The 17,750-nt window shown below is 36.2% G+C and overlaps 2 protein-coding genes across 9 annotated transcripts in view; one reads left to right on the top strand and one right to left on the bottom strand.

Moving 5' to 3' along the window:
• SOS1 (SOS Ras/Rac guanine nucleotide exchange factor 1) overlaps window positions 1-8,510 on the top strand; it is a gene marked incomplete at its 5' end in the record, with an annotated part of 81,750 nt that extends 73,240 nt beyond the window's left edge. Inside the window, 3 exons of the mRNA XM_017515298.2 lie at window positions 673-717; window positions 2,375-2,493; window positions 3,649-8,510. Of these exons, the coding sequence (XP_017370787.2) occupies window positions 673-717; window positions 2,375-2,493; window positions 3,649-4,140 (656 nt within the window). The remainder of the gene's footprint in view (window positions 1-672; window positions 718-2,374; window positions 2,494-3,648) is intronic.
• Window positions 1-17,750, bottom strand: part of ARHGEF33 (Rho guanine nucleotide exchange factor 33) — a 127,119-nt gene that overhangs the window by 26,779 nt on the left and 82,590 nt on the right. For 3 of the 8 annotated variants that reach the window (XM_037733787.1, XM_017515300.2, XM_037733788.1), the window contains one exon: window positions 17,450-17,676. In XM_037733787.1, the coding sequence (XP_037589715.1) occupies window positions 17,547-17,676 (130 nt within the window). In that variant the 3' untranslated portion in view covers window positions 17,450-17,546. Of the gene's footprint in view, window positions 1-15,915; window positions 16,017-17,449; window positions 17,684-17,750 lie in introns of those variants that run through there. The other 5 variants (XM_037733785.1, XM_037733786.1, XM_037733791.1 and 2 more) reach the window with 5 other exon arrangements.

The following is a 17,750-nucleotide window of genomic DNA, read 5'->3' on the forward strand; positions in this document are numbered from 1 at the left end:
TTGCTTTTGATTTTAAATTTTTTTTCTTAAAATAATATTGTTGAAATTAGACTTTCTAAATTTAAATTTATCAGAGTTTCCTATGTAAAATGAGTCCTAGCACCAAATGTTGACTTTAAAAAAAAAAAAATGTTTATGACTATAAAAGGAAAAACCCTGTATCACTTTTGAGCTTATTTAAATATCCAGAGTGCTAGTTATTTTGTGATGAGAACATACACCCCAAGAACATTTTTGAAAGACATGTAATTAGTAACTCTTTTATTTTTCTATTTATGTACAATAAATTTACTTGTTTTACAAGTTTGAATTTTCAAAATAATCTTTAGTAAATAGCATATTTATATACATCCAGCTGAACTTTTTGCTTGAATTGGGTTTCTACATTTTAAAAAGTCTTTCAGTAATATAGGATATTTGTGTTTTCATGAATGTTTTTCATTTAATTATTATGAGATAAAGTAAATCTAGAAGGAACCTTTTAAATTCCCAATATGATACCAGTTTTTTCTTCTCAAAAGTAAGTAGTAATGAGATTTTACTATAAACGGTTACAGCATTCTTTAAAACTAGAATGACAATAACATTTTCATCATAAATACAAATTTTTGCAGATAAGTTGAATATATCAACGAAAGAAAAAAATCTACTTTTTCTTGTTTCCTTTCACAGGCAATGATACCGTCTTTATCCAAGTTACACTGCCCTATGGCCCAAGTTAGTATATTTGGTTTAAGACTCATAATTCTTGCTTTGGCTTTAAAAATCAAACGAAGTATAACCTTTCCTGCTAAAACTCTTCTTGGGTCTGGCAGCATTGGTACCTTGCTTGCAACGACCTAGAAGTGAGGCCTTCACTTGTGCTATCTTTTGATCATAAATGATTTGCTTAAATTTATGGATTTTTCATGCTTTTTACAAAACCTTGTTTCTGCCTTAAAAGAACATATTAAATAAGTGGCTTCCACATTTAACCATTTCTTTTTTCCAACTGTAGAGTTCTAAATATATTTTAATGCTCAGCTTTGAAAAAAAAAAAAAGAAGAGCATGCATGCGCATATGGGAATGCTGGCAGCTACATGCAGTTTCTAAATCACAAAATATACTTAGCTTGATGGCAGGATAGATTATAGACAACTTGACTTTAGAATAACTTTCTTATAATTGTAATTATTCAAAGTATAGCCAAAATACTGATAAACAAAATAAAGCTCCATTTTAAGGTAAACAATTCACTAAATTTCATTATATTAATTATTTTAAGCCAATTAATATTTTTTACTGTCCTTTCATACAAGTAATTTCAAAATGTGTACAATGGAAAATACTAGTTACAAGCTGAATTAACTGTATATTCTCAAGGAAAAAGGTAGGTGATCAAAATGTTGATCATTTTAATAGTATCAGTACACAAAGTACTCTTTTTAAGATCTATATTGTTATAACATATAATTGACAAAAAGCTTAATGCTTAAAGGGAAAAAAACTGCCAAGTATAATTTTGAATGATGGTTTAAGTATTTTTTTCATGTCTTTTTTTATAGTGTGTATAAACTAACAACCAACATAAGTGTTGTTTTCCAAAGTATAATTATTTATATGCCTACCTTACGTTCTTGTTACCATAAATGTCTGTAAGAGAGGTTCCAATTAGTAGCTTTACTTACCTTTTTTGTGCCAGTTCACCAACTTAGGTTCACTAGATTTTTAGTGTAATTTCTGTTTTCATTGTCAGGGCTGCCTCAGTTGTCTTGAATAGTGCCCATCGCCGGTAAAATGTTTAGATTTAAAGTATAATGAGCCTCTTTTTGCTTACAGGCAAAGGAGAGCCTATAACTAAACAAAATGAGAGCCCCCTCACCTAGACACTATGATTCTTCCCCTTGCATCCTTTGAGAGAAATGCTAGGGAGAGACATTAGAGAGAGTGGTTAAAGCAGGATCTCTACTCCCAGGGACTATCCAGTAAGGTGGGGAATTTCTGTAAATTCTAATAAAGTCAAAGAAAAAAGTGAACCCATTATAGAGTCTAAAAATTACCATTCCAAAGATTTTCAGTAGCTCACTGTCTCCTAGACATCTGAGAATCAGACCCAATTAAAAATTCCAATAATAGGGAATGTTACTTTGTTCAGGCAAAATAACAGTATCTTAGGCAACTTTTCTCTAAATATTCTGCTAAAAAATGTCTGCATGCTTTTATGGCAGTTTGCTTTAATAAATGAAATACTATTGGGTATTGGTTTATTGAACTGCTTTTGGTACTTCTATACATTACTTTTAATTATAAGCAGTTTCCAGCTAAGCCTTTTCAAGATAAATAAATGAAATAAAATTCCTGTGAACTTTTTCTTAAAAATTTAATATCCTACAGGATCTGCTTCCGTATCATCTATAAGTTTAACCAAAGGCACTGATGAAATGCCTGTCCCTCCTCCTGTTCCTCCACGAAGACGACCAGAATCTGCCCCAGCAGAATCTTCACCATCTAAGGTAAAGTAGGAAACCTTGTTATGTAGAAATTGGAATCATTACAGTTACATTATAAACTGCTTATGTCTAGTTTAGTTCTCACTGGGATAAGTTAACATTTCAGAGTATATGGGCTTAATTGTTTAAACAAGGATTACGTATGGATTTAGCATGCAGTAATGTTTATTTATGTTCTTCTGAAGGTAATTTTTTGGCATGCTTTCAAAACCATTGTAAACCTAAGGCTATGGTTATTTTCGGGAAAAAAACAAAAGCTTTAATCTATAAAGTAAGAAGAGTTTGGTTTCAAGCAGTTCTTTAAAACATACAGAGAGAAAATCCTGAAGCTATGTATGAAGGCACATTATAAGTCAAACTGTATCTTGGCATGTGCTAAAAGTTATTTATCTGAGCCCTTAATAGTAAATCTGACATACTTTTAAATAGAGTTTTCATGAAAATTCTGGGTTTGGAAGATACTCTAAAGGCTCAAAATAGCTATTATTTCTACTTATTTAAATTTTTTTCTTTTTGGCCAGCTGTCAACTTAATTCATTAGTTCTTAAGCTGTCCAGAGAACAGAGCACCAGGATAAGTCAAGACATTCTTTGTAGAACTTCATGAATGTTCATATAGTTAAAATTATAAAATAGGTAATTTATGCTAAATTAGAAACGTTCTTAGATTGAGTGACAAGCTAAGCAAGCAGTAGCAAACAAAAAAATTGTGAGGAAAACATTAAAGTAAAAACTTTGGCAAAAAAATTTTTTTTCTATGTATTGGCAGAACCTCCCATATAAAACATATGCCAGCCTTGGCAACATAGCAAGACCGTGAACCTACAAAAAATGAAAAAAAGTAGCTGGGCATGGTGGTGCATGCCAGTGGTTCTTGCTTCTTGGGATGCTGAGGTGGGGGGATCACGTGAGCCCGGGAGGTCAAGGCTACAGTGAGCCATGATTACACCACTGCACTCCAGTTTGGGCAACAGAGCAAGGCCCTGTTGCCCCCCCAAAAATTTTAATTAAAAAGAAAACATATGGCAAAATTACCTGTTCCACATTTAGCATCCTTCCAATAGCATGTTTGAAAACCCCAACTTAATTCTTAATATAGTCATGGTACTTCATAAATTTATTAATAAATGTGTATTTTATTCTTTTTTTCATTTGTTAGATTATGTCTAAGCATTTGGACAGCCCCCCAGCCATTCCTCCTAGGCAACCCACATCAAAAGCCTATTCACCACGATATTCAATATCAGACCGGACCTCTATATCAGATCCTCCTGAAAGCCCTCCCTTATTACCACCACGAGAACCTGTGAGGACACCTGATGTTTTCTCAAGCTCACCACTACATCTGCAACCTCCCCCTTTGGGCAAAAAAAGTGACCATGGCAATGCCTTCTTCCCCAATAGCCCCTCCCCCTTTACACCACCTCATCCTCAAACACCTTCTCCTCACGGCACAAGAAGGCATCTGCCATCACCACCCTTGACACAAGAAGTGGACCTTCATTCCATTGCTGGGCCGCCTGTTCCTCCACGACAAAGCACTTCTCAACACATCCCTAAACTCCCTCCAAAAACTTACAAAAGGGAGCACACACACCCATCCATGCACAGAGATGGACCACCACTGTTGGAGAATGCCCATTCTTCCTGAGTTCCTCTATACTGGGATGTATATTTTCCTAGCCCCAAATCCATTGCTGGCAATGGATGCACTGAATGTGCCAGCACTGAGGAGTTAAAATGAGAACTCCAAACACTAACGACTTTTCTTCAAGATGCAGTATAAGACAGTGAATTTTAACCTAGATGTAATTATAAAGTGGAAATGGTATTCCAGTTTAGAATATGGAAAGACTGACCTAGAGGAATTGGACAACTGATTGCACCTGAAAATCAAGTAAAGGGACTTTTTCTGGCCAATAGGCTGGAGTCCTCTTTTTGTGAAGTGATCTTTATCATAAAAGGGATGGAAAACATAGTCTGGTGTCCAGCAGGCCCACCTGATGACAGTTTTTGTAATTCAAATTATGCACTTTTAAAAAAAACTTAAACAGGGATCTTAATATCTTCCTTTGTTTTCCTTTGCTTTACTCTTCTACTTTAGAATATTTTCTTAAAAATCACTCAAAGGACTGTGAGGAAAGGCTGTGGTACCTGACCTTGTTGAAATCAAGGTCCGGCACTGTACTACAGTCCTGTTTACAGATTATTACAGTGAACTGAATGGGTACCGAGGCTTCACCAAAGAGGTACTTTTTTGTTGTTGTTGTTGTTTTAGGAATAATTATATCAATTTTAAGAGCATTCCCCCTCACCTGTCCCCGCACACCCAAACAAAATGTGGTGGTGTTGCCTTCAAAAAAGAGAAGTTTTGTGTCATTAACATGACAGAAGAACTTTAAAAAAAAAACAACTGTCAAGTATTCTATTTACATTTAGGAGACTGTTAATCTATGCTAGATTGTCATTTTCCCTCCTTCTCCCACAAAAGTTTACTGGTAATCCATGTCATGGCTCATACCTATCCCTCTAACCATACCATGGAAATGCAGGCACCCAATGTGAAAAGGAGCACTTGCTGGGCATCACTGACACCGTTCATGTTTTACTAATAGTTGAGTAATCAGCATATCTAGAATTATCTTGCATTGCCTAAATCATATGTATATAGTGAATGTTATATAATATACCTGGCAGGTCTGTTTTAATTTAATTGAATAAAGATACAAATACTTTGTTTGGCTGGCATATATTAAATTATTATATGAAGAAAATGGTTGATTCTTATTTCTTTTAGTTGAAAAACACACAAAAACACTAAACATAAAAGCACGTATTGTGGTACGCCTTGGTTTCTAGTTCTGGATATATGTCTTAATCCTAAAGAATGATCTAAAGTCACAGTTTGGCATATAGAAAGATATTTGGTTAGAATAGGATGGGTACCTTTTAAGCAGAACTTTGTAAGTAAGTTTTAAGTTCCTAAGCAACATGTATACAGTTAAGGTTTATATGGAACATTCTACCTTGCTTGAGGTTTTCTGCTTTATCAAATCTATTCATAATAGAACATCTACCTGCATCATTACTATCATAATATGGATTATTCATAAAGTGTATGTACTGTTCTTCTGAGTCTAACAAATACTGTGACTGAAATGCATGCACCTTGTTGAAGAGAAAACATTTTATTAATCTCCACTATAATGTCTGTGAAATGTGCAGTATTCCATCCTTAGAGTTATGTGGTTCATCAGCGTCTGCATGTATCCTCTGAATAATGAAACATTTCCACAATTCTGTTCACCACACCATTAGAGACATTTTTAGGAGTGCTGCAACATGGTGGGAACTTAGTACTTTAATAATTTCCTATATTTATTAAAGCGTAAAATATACATCATGATAGTACAGATGTAGTCCTTTAAGACCAGAAGGTATGTTAACTGCACCATCATTAAGCAATCTATCCTGTCATATTTTCTTATTTATTAGAGTTGAATCCTTTTTGTTCAATATCTATACCATTCCTATGATGGTAGCCATTTTTCTCTTTATAAAATATTTCTTCTTTGAAAAGTGTCCTAAAAAATTAATTTCATATCCCTTCTTGGATGCAAAGTGTCCATAAGACCATCCACTCAACAGTATTTATCTAAGCCAACTTACTAGTGCTGCTACGGCTAATCATGATACACAGTCCAGAATCTCCCAGGACTTTTTACCGCGCCAGCCTCGTTGTCCCTAGGATTTCCCTTTTTATGTCTCATAGATTACTTCTCTTTTTAATTGCCCCAGGCCCATTTCAAATGAGAACCTGATAAAAGTCACACTGGACCCCACTCAGTATGTCTTTGGCTAATGTGTTAGCCTTCAATAAGGTGATGACCCCTTTTCAATCTATAAGGAGGAAAAATTCAAATCTGGAGTTTTAATCTTATTTCTTCCAAAGGGAACTATTCTTCTACCCCATGGTTCTAGGAGACCACTTCACTGTGCAACAGCTTTATATGCATTGTGGGTAGAGGATATTTTTATTCTGAACTGTGACATTTGGGTAAAAATATTTTCTGCAGTGGTAATCGATAAGAAAAATTCCACTTAGATGCCCTTAGGTGGAGGTGAGAAAACGGTACCCTCACCTTCTTCTCAGTGTGAAACATTAACTAGTTGACAAATTTATCCTTGTAACAAAAATATACTTAATGAGGGACCAGAAATGCCAGAGGAGATAAATGCATCATTACAAAATTCTGCTTTTGAATCCTGGACATTACAGGGGGGTAAATGCAGCATGACTTTTTGTTAACCACATTTTAAAATGTGGAACACTTCTTTTAGAAATGAAAATATTTCAAGGCTGACTTTACTTAGTGGGCTGATAATATAAATAAAGAGAAGCTTTTCCCATCTACGCACTTTGTAAAACAGGAACAGATAAGAAATATGTGTTTCTAAATTTATTGAAAAACTGAGGTTATTTACTCTTCCCAGTCCTCCAAATGTATTTTAAGACTATATATTATCAGGAAGTATACAAACACTGAGATTTTACTTATTTAAAGGTTGTTGGGCATCAAGTTATGTTCAGTAGGTTACTATTCTCTAACAACTCAAGGATGCTTTAACGGATCTGAATTTAACAAAGAGCATACCACACTAATACTACAATCAACAACAGTCCAGTGAACAATTACTATGTCAGCTGGAGGCTATGATTCTAAATTCTTAAAGTTTTTTTTTCCCCCTCCATAAATCAAAAATTACCTTATGTAAACCAAAAATTAGTTGGTATTTATGGTCATGATTTTAATTCTCAAGTTTAGCTTACTTTAATCTTGCACTTCATTGTCTTTTAATATGACAAATTCAGACTTTTAAGTGGCTCAGCAAAATAAATGGAGGAGTGTCCCAATTAGTATTGTACATATTGAGGAAAACCTTTTTTGTTCCTTCAGATTTAGAAACAATTTAACCATTTACTTCATGGTATTCTGCTGCTGTGAACAGGTTTACTTATTCTTTTAACATATGTTGTATGACTACACAAGTATAGGTCCTGTTGTATTCCACATTAATCTTTACCAGTAAATAAACATCACAAGGTAAATACTGGTTTGGCAGAAAGAATTATGCAGTAAAATTATTTATAAGGGAACATGATGATTTTATTCAATATTTTTCTTTGAAACATCTCATTACTAACTTATAAAATTATTTCATAATCCTTTATACATGAGCCAATGAAATATTTTTTGAGCTCTTCTTATGCATGAAGTCTGTATTATAAATCTAAACAACAAAAGCACTTGTTAACTTGTTTAGTAAATTCCATGCCTTATTTTCCATTTTTGACACCGTAAAGTGCATTTTCTGTCGACTGTGAGCAAATTTCCCTTTTGCCTTTAATGAAAATAGTGCATTAAGTAGCCAATTGCTGCAGAATTATAAAGCAAGTTAGCTAACGGTGGGTCACATTGGACTACCACTCAAAGAAACAAGATACATAACAGATGGAAGGTACATGTGGTGTGGCTTAGGGAGAGCGCACCTGTGCCAGATGCATGCCACTTTCAGTAGCTGCCAAATGTGCCTTTAATTAAGACCATCTCTAATTTTTTTCTTCAGATCAAGTCAGCATTTGGGGGTGGGATTAGGGCAGGGAACTTTGGGGGTACAAATATCTGGTGAAACCACCAGAGAATTTGTCAAAGTGACATGTATAATTTTAGTTGAGACGTGTTTGTGTATATATGTGTATTTGCCTTTGTTTAGTAGCACAGTTATTTACTAAAATCATTGTCAAAAAAAAATTGCTCTGTTGGTCTTACTTTAATGTAAGAACAAAGTGTGGTCTATACATCTAATATGGCCTTTGTACCTAACCATGTTCATAGGTAATCTTTGTACTCTGTGTGCAGCAGTATTTGGTTTGCATTTAAAGTGAAAATAATGGCTGTTATTTTTCTGGCATTACTAAGATAAACCGAAAAATAATAAAGAAAAATGCCTTACATAGCCCACAAGTGTATTATTTTTGCATGTATTTATTTTAGAGAGCAGTATTTTTTTAAATCATTAGTGATTCCCATTTAGCTCATACTTGCCATATAGAAATATTTTGCATTTTATCATGGTCTTACTTTGGAGGCACTTTTTCCTCTATCAAGTTATAAAAGGATAAAAGAAGTTTCATATTTCTCTCTGTGTCAGATTTTCTCATTGTAGTGAGTGGGAGGCCCTTGGGATGAAAATTAGTAACTTAAAGTGACCTTGGGTGTCACCTGGATTAAGTTTCAGAGTGCTAAGGCATTTGTATTCCATAAAAGAAGTTTTGAGATACCACAGCTCCCTGACAGGCAGCTTTTGCTGAGATCTGCTGGAATGAGGCAGCCTGACAGTAATGCTTTCTAGGCTTGCAATGAAAACATGAGTTTAAGGTTGTAACTAAAGAATTATGCAAATGTACTGTCATTCAGTGGGAACTATAGAATGTAAAAATTAATGAATCCTTAGAGAGCCAATCCCCTGATTTAAAAATAAAGGTAGATGAGGCCTGAAGAAGTGAGATGACTTAGCTAACATCATGTAGTAGTAGGTGAATCTGACCACTGACTTGGCTTTGATCCCTGGTATTTAAGACTGCTTTCAGGAATACCTAAAATTAACTGGTGATTTTTATCCCCTGGTTTAAAGACATGATATCACTGATTTATACAGATTTATTTGGTAGACCACTGTGAAATCCAATCACGAATTATCGAGTATATTCTAGGAATTGAATAGCTATAGGAAAATAACGTTCTTATTAGTTCAACTTTCTGAATTTTTCTCTTGAAATGTCACTTATTTTGAGCTTTAACCAAGTGATTTACTTTTTAACTCATTTTAATCCTGTTAGGTCATCGCAGACCTGTCGTATGGTACAGTCCATGGTTAAGCCTGCCTTTTTTGCTGACAGGCACACATAGTGTCCAGAGGGAAGGAGGGCTTTGATATAGAGTACAATTCCAAAAAGGCAGTTTATCCATTCTAACATTTTAGGACTCTTGATTCTTCCTGGAGACAAGAAAAACTATAGCCTACTTAAAAGCTAATTTCTCTACCTCAGTAACTCATGAAGAAAAGGAAGAATCAACTTGATAGAAACAAGCAGGTGCTTTGGAATTATGTCTGTGTTCACCTTCTGGTTCCATTACTTACTACATGAGTGACTTTGGAGAAGTTAATCTGTTTCACATCAATACAAGGAGGTTAACAGATCTACTATTTTAGTCTATTATGAGGTTTAAAGGTAATATGTATAAAACACATGCCTTTCACAGAGTAGGTGCTTAGTAAATGCTAACTAAACTTACAAGGGATGCATTGTCAAAGTTTACTGGCTTTTAGCTATCTTTTAAGAGGTTGGCTGCTTATCCTGAAGCCCTCATAATTTGATTCTTTACAATCTGACTTCCTTTGCTGTTTCTCATCACTTAAATTGGTTCTGAGTGACCTTAGGTTATAAGCATTTGATAAGGGCCCATCTGACTATTCAGCATTCAACAAATATTTATTCTTCCAGGTATAATTCTGATATTAGGAATATGGCAATAAACAAAACAGGCAAAAGTGCATGCCATCATGGGGTTTATAATCTAGTGAGGAGATGCAGACAATAAAAAGTAGTAAGCATAATAAGTATATTATACATACAAATGTTTTCACTTATGAACAAAAAAAAGATACGGTGATTGGGAATATGGGGTCCAGGGGAGGTGAATTTAAAATGGAATGGTCAGAAGCCTGCCTCATAGAGATGACATTAATAGACTTGGAAGAGGTGAGGGAACAACATGTGCACATATCTGGGAGAAGACTATGTCAAGTCACAGGAAACAGCCAGTGAAAAGCCCAGAGGCAGAAGTGTACTTGGTATATCTGAGGAATATCTTGGTATATCTGACACTGCTTGTATCTGGAGAAGAATAAATGTGGGCAGAATAGGAGATGCCATCAGAGGTTTGATAGAACCCAGCTCACTTAAGGCTTTAAAAGCCTTTGTAATGACTTTGACTTCTTAGTGACAGAGGAACCAGTGACAAGATCTGATTTACATTTTAACAGGATCACTCTGGCTGCCCAGTTGAGAATAAAATAGTAGGAATAAGGAGACTAACCCAATACAAAAGTGGCTTGGACCAGGGTGATAGCAGTGGAGGTGTGAAGAAGAGGTCGGCCAATATGCTGATGGACTGAATGTGAGGTGTAAGAAAAACAGAATTGTTAAAGATGATGTCAACTAGAAGGATAAAGTTACCATTAACTGGAGTGGGGAAGATGCAGTTGAAGCAGGCTTGGACACATTAAGTTCAATGAATATATCAGACATCTTGAGATGTCAAGGAGGCAGCTGAAGATGTTAGTCTGGCGTTTCGGAGATTAGTCTAAGCTAAGGATATGAAATTGGGAGTCACTTTCATAAAGATATTAAAGCCTGGATAAGACCACAAAGGAAGTGAGTAGCACCAGCTACTCTGGAGCCCAAGGTGAGAGGATCACTTAAGCCCAGAAGTTTGAGATTACAGTGAGCTATGATCGTGCCTGTAGAGTAGCCACTGCACTCTAGCCTGGGCAACACAGAGGTCCTGCCAGAAAGAGGGAAAAAGGAAAGGAAGAAAAGTGGGGAGTGGAGATGGGGAATCAGCAAGTACACCAAGAAGAAACTGCCAGTGAAGAAAAATTTGAAAACCAGGAGTATGTTATGTCTTTGAGTCCTAGTAAAGATAGGAGGACATGATCAGCCTGTCAAATGCTACTTGATAGAGTAAGATGACTGAGAAGGAACCATTTGTTTGACAGTATGGAACTCACTGGTGATCTTGACACAAGCAGTTCAGGGCAGTGGTGTGAGCCAAAGCCTGGGCCTAGTTTAATAAAGAATGGCAAGAGAGGAAGTGGAGCAGTTTCCTCTTTGAAGTTTTATGATAAAGGGAAGCAGAAAACTGGGGCATGGCTAGAACCGTCAAGAGAGGATTTCTTTTGCTTTAAAGATGGAAGAAATAAGAGCATGTTCATATGCTGAAGGGTTTGTCCCAGTTTAAAAGAAAATGTGATGAGAAGAGATGGAGGCACAGATGGTATCTACCAACACCTTTACAGTAGATCCTACTGTTAATATCTTCAGATAGATAGGCTTACATACATGAGAACAAAAGCCAACGCATTCAGCTTTCTTGATAAGAATTAACAGCATTTACTGCTATTATGTATCTGAAGGGAATGAGGCCAAAAGGAATAAAAATCTGTTTTGTAGCCGGGTGTGGTGGCTCATGCCTGTAATCCCAGCACTTTGGGAGGCCGAGGCGGGTGGATCACGATGTCAAGAGATGGAGACCATCCTGGTCAACACGGTGAAACCCCGTCTCTACTAAAAATACAAAAAATTAGCTGGGCATGGTGGTGCGTGCCTGTAATCCCAGCTACTCAGGAGGCTGAGGCAGAAGAATTGCCTGAACCCAGGAGGCGGAGGTTGCGGTAAGCCGAGATCGTGCCATTGCACTCCAGCCTGGGTAACAAGAGCGAAACTCTGTCTCAAAAAAAAAAAAAAAAAAAAAAAAAAAATTTTTTTAAAAAAAAAAAAAAAAAAAAAAAAAAAATTTTATTATTTTGAACATCTGACAATCTCCCACAAAGATATTTTTAGCATTGACTAAATTCATCCCTTTATGTTCTATATTTAAAACTCAGCTGTAGTGTCACACATCAATTTCTATTTTTTTTCCCTGAAAATATACAGGTCTCCATCAGTTTTCTCAACCTTCTTTTAACCCATCTCCCTTTTTGAAAAACTGTACCTCTCTTTTCCTTTTCCTCCCAGCCCACCCCCACCAAGTGAGACTCACTGGCCCATATACTATAAGTATCAGACTGCTCAGATGCTGTGAGTGCTGCCCTCACACCTTCAAATGAACTTTAAGGACAAAACAATCCCAACCATACCAAAAGCATTACTGTTCTAGACACAGGAAGAAAGTTATTAATGGTGATGTTTCAAGAAAAAGTTTAATCTGAAACTAATTTTATGATACAATTTAATGCAGAAAAATCTGTCATGTTTCTAAGTGCATGCAATTGGTTTTCTGGAATATACAGTCAATTTTACCAGTTTATAAAGAGCAATGATCATGTGCATACGTACATTCTTAAATCAGAATCTCACTGTGTGTGATAGTAAAGGTCACAGATAATTGTGAATACAAAAATATTCACTGGTTTTCAATGAATGATTTGTTTTCTGTATCTCAAGATAATCAATTCTTTACTCTGTTTTAAAATCCAGTCTATGAATAGAATCTGAATCCTGAAACATACATACTAGATCATACTATGTATTGATCTAATAGATGGTATCTCTAAAATTTCAGTGGGACAGTGACTCACAGGACTGCATTAAAATGCAGATTCCTTTGAAAAACTACCTATCAGGTCCTATGCTTATGACCTAGGTGACAAAAAAACCTGTAAACCAAATCCCCATGACATACAATTTACCTATGTAACAACCCTGCACATGTACCCTGAACCTAAAAGTTTAAAAATGCAGATTCCTGGACCCTACCTCCCGATATTCTAATACAGTAGGACTGAAATGGTGCCCAGGAATCTGCATTTTTACAAGTGCCCTCATGGAGGTGATGTATTAGTTAAGATTTCAAGGCAGTGAGGAAATGAGAAACTAGGTGCCATAGAAAACACTGTTCAAAGGGTTTCCCTGATGTTCTAGTATCAAGTCCCAGTCAACTATTTGTTATAGGATGAAATAGCCCACTGGGGAGAACCCTAGAGTCTGGTCCACAAATCCTTGATTGTCAAAGGCTCCAATTCTGTAGTCAGAGAAGCAGGACAGTCCTTGCTTGGGCCTATATATACTGATCTCACAAGGCTGTAGAAAGGGCCTACTGCAACTCCTAGCCTGTGCAAAATATCTACTTCATCTTTTGGTTGAATGCTTCTTTCTGATTATCAACCCAAATACTTCTCAAAGACATCTGTAGTCTCCTATGTAAAGTGCACTTCTCCAGAGGGCTGGAGGTCACAGATGTAGTAGCCATTGTCAAGTTCTTTTCCACACTGCTCCATCCACACATTACTTGATGTGATGTAACACAGTGCCTGGTGGCCCACGCCTGTAATCCCAGCCCTTTGGGAGACTGAGGCGGGAGGAGGCTAGAGCCCAGGAGTTTGAGACCAGCCTGGGCAAGATAATGACACCTTGTCTCTACAAAATTTTTAAATCAGCCAGGTGTAGTGGTGCACACCCATAGTCCTAGCTACTCAGGAGGCTGAGGCAGGAGGATTGCCTGAGGAGTTCGAGGCTGCAGTGAGCTATGACCTTTCTTTTTTTAATTGGTGAAATGTTTTCTAATGCTAGATGCTGTGAAAGTGACAGTGGTGCCTTTAACTGCTTCTGAAGGCAACTATATTTTATTTCCTTTGTGACTGATATTTTTTCTTTAAAAAAAGGCAGGGAGGTAGAGTGATAACTGAAGCTGTCAAATTAAGAGTAAAAATTATTTTCTGTAGCTCTCTACATATTAAAGCACCACCATTAATGTTAGCATCAACTACTTATTGAGTACCTACTATGTAGTCTTCAAGAGGTTAAAAGGAATTTAAAAATATATGGCAAATATATATATTATATATACATATATATAATATATATCTGGCATAGTTCCTGCCCTTGAGGGGACTCACATTCTTACTAGGAAGATAAAACAAACACATAAAAAGATAAGTTACACCACAAGAAGTCACAAAAAGATGAAGAGACTTAAACTGGGTCTTAAGATCAGCAGAGAGGAAGGAACTAGGGAAAGGGAATAAAGCAAGAGTGAGCCTGGGCAAGGTGCATGAATGACTGGGAAACAGTAAAAACCCAGTTTACTTGAGGTAAGTCAGTTCACCTAGAACTTTGGAAAGTATGAGATGGTAGTCAGCGAGAAAACCTAGAACCTTACTGGAGAGAGCAAGCCTTGGATGTCAAATCAAGAAGTTTGGAATTTCACTGTAGACCAGTAAAAACAGAAGAGTTTCACATAAAGCAATATTTGGGAATACTGTGTTAGAGACGTGCAGGACAGATGGGAGCAAAGAGTGCTTGGAGGCAGTTAGAAATGGGATCTAATTAAACTTAAAAGCCCTGCACAGCAAAAGAAGCCATCAATAGAGTGAACCGGCAACCAACAGAATGGGAAAAAAATTTTGCAGTCTACCTATCTGACAAAGGGCTAATATCCAGAATCTATGGAAAACTTAAAACAAATTTAAGAAACCATCAAAAAGTGGGCAAAAGATATGAACAGACACTTTTCAAAAGAAGACATTTATGATGCCGACAAACATGAAAAACTTGTCATCACTGGTCATTAGAGAAACGCAAATCAAAACCACATTGAGATACCACCTCATACCAGTTAGAATGGTGATCATTAAAAAATCTGGAGACAACAGATGCTGGAGAGGATGTGGAGAAATAGGAACACTTTTACACTGTTGGTGGGAGTATAAATTAATTCAACCATTGTGGAAGACAGTGTGGTGATTCCTCAAGTATCTAGAAAAGAAATACCATTTGACCCAGCAATCCCATTACTGGGTATATACCCAAAGGATTATAAATCATTCTATTATAAAGACACATGCACACACGTTTATTGCGGCACTGTTCACAATAGCAAAGACTTGGAACCAACCCAAATGCCCATCAATGATAGACTGGATAAAGAAAATGTGGCATATATACACCATGGAATACTATGCAGCCATTAAAAAAATGAGTTCATGTCCTTTGCAGGGACATGGATGAAACTGGAAACCATCATTCTCAGCAAACTGACAAAAGATTAGGAAACCAAACACTGCATGTTCTCACTCATAAGAGGGTGTTGAACAATGAGAACACATGGACACAGGGAGGGGAACATCACACACTGGGGCCTGGAGGGTGGGGACTAGGGAAGGAATAGCAGGGGGTGGAGGGATTGGGGAGGGATAGCATTAGGAGAAATACCTAATGTAGATGATGGTGCAATGGATGCAGCAAACCATCACCATGGCACGTGTATACCTATGTAACAAAGCTGCCCGATCTGCACATGTACCTCAGAACTTAAAGTATAATAAATAAACTTTTAAAAAAAGAAAGCTACAGAAAATCCAGGTGTCAAATGATTGCGACCACCTGGGGAGTAAGTACAGCATTAATTATTTCTAGTTTCATAAAATACAACTCAATTATTTTGGAGTTACACTACAGATGTAATATCAAGATTTTTCATAGGATGCTACCAAAATAAAATTGGTGACGTGTGTGTTAGTTTTCCAACCTTTCTAGTAACTGATCAATTTTAGTGATAAACAGAAGATGAAAGAGAAAGGATTTTTATTGTGTTTACATTTTATTTAATAGGTTGTGACTTCTGTAGTATTTCACTTTCCATGTCCAGTCAATTTGGCATTGTGCTTTCAAGCACTGCTGGCCTGATAATAGAGAAAAATCTAATTTCAAATGAATTCAATTAACTTCAGGGAAATGAAAATCTTGGCTTAAACTTAAATATTGCAAACTCCAAAAACCTGGCAGTGATCCTTTATGTGTTCCAGACAATTACTGTTCCAAATGCACTAGGTGAGTTCCTAATTTGTCATCAAACAGAAGAAACTTGCAACACTTAGAAGTGAACTTTTGCCTGTTTTATCAACAAACACATCAGTAGAAGAATAGCTTCTGAGGACACCAGTTTGAGTAACAAGAATTTGAATGAACAGAACTCAAATACCCCTAATTTACTATAGGAAACTGCCTGGGAGTAAAGACAAACTGTTTAAACCTAATTTTTCTTTTCTATTATAAATCTGATGTTTGGGGCATATCAAGGATGCTGACCATGTTGGACATATCCATGTGGAAACAGCACATTTTATCACCCCAGAGCCAGGCAGACCTGTTGCAATTTGATTCCTCTATCTGAGCTGTTAATAGCTTTATTTACAAAATAGGAAAACAGTCAAGTACTGCAATCCTGAATTTTCCCTTTGACCTGGTGTTTGTGGCAACCACTGTGTGTAAGCCACTGAAGTTTTGGTGCTATTGCCACCTTCTTTTCAGGCTGCAGAAAGTCCTTTTAAAAGGATGTGGCTAAATCACTGCTTTTTTCCTAGTCCATCAGGTCGTGAGTGTGTGTGACACTCAAGATCGCTAGTGGATCTTGAATACTGAGTACTCAATGAAACAGAGTCTGCACTGTTTCCATCCTCAGCACAACCCACACAAGGGAAAATGTTTGCCTTCCTCTCTCCCCAGTTTCTACAGAAATCCTTGTTCCCTTTACTGATTTCCATTACCACAGAACAAGTTTGTAGATCAATGTGTTTTTAGGCTTTGAACTTTCTGAATCATGGTTTCGGCACAAATTCTCCATAACTCGGATTTGCAGCATATAAAATACAGTTTGTTAACTAATCCTTTGCCTTAAGAGATGTTAGATATGGCCTCGGGGTTTTTAGAAGACATGAAGCCAGACAGAATTGGACCCTAATATAGTGTATATTAGTCTAAGAACACTGATGAATTAATAAGCTAAATGCCTAGGAAGCATAAAATTCACATCCATGCTAAATAGGAACATTCTTAATATTATACTCAGGGAATGACTTCAAGGTAGAAGTTTTCATTCTTACAAATGTTTATTTTCCTTCAAATTTATTGTGTTTTTCTGTAATGATGTGAAAAGTCTTCATTTCCCTTTTCCCCAGTGGTGAGGTTCAAAAAGCCAGATCTTAACCAGAAACTAATCTTCATCTCTTCAATGTCTTGTATGTTGATTTAGTTTCATATGTAGTTATATTAGTTTTCCTCAGGGATTTATACATTGATATATATATATATGTATGTGTGTGTGTGTGTGTATATATATATATATATATATATATATATATATATCCCTACACAGATATATACAAGCTTTTTATCCTCATCTTACCACTTGACAATACAACTTTAAGTATGTTTTACACAGCTGTTCCTTGGTCAAGGTCATTTGCAAGAGCAAGTCGGTTTCTGAAGAAATCTTGTTTGGTGGGTGAAGGATCCATTGAGAGATTCTCATTAGTTTTTTCCCTGTATTCTGATCCACTGGACCTAAAATCTCAGCACACAGATAAAGTACAGGTTGATTTGGTTTTAATTGTTTTCAAATATTTTATCTATCCCAA

The sequence above is a fragment of the Cebus imitator genome, unplaced genomic scaffold (genome assembly GCF_001604975.1).
Source record: "Cebus imitator isolate Cc_AM_T3 unplaced genomic scaffold, Cebus_imitator-1.0 Scaffold547, whole genome shotgun sequence".
NCBI classification, from domain to species: domain Eukaryota; kingdom Metazoa; phylum Chordata; class Mammalia; order Primates; family Cebidae; genus Cebus; species Cebus imitator.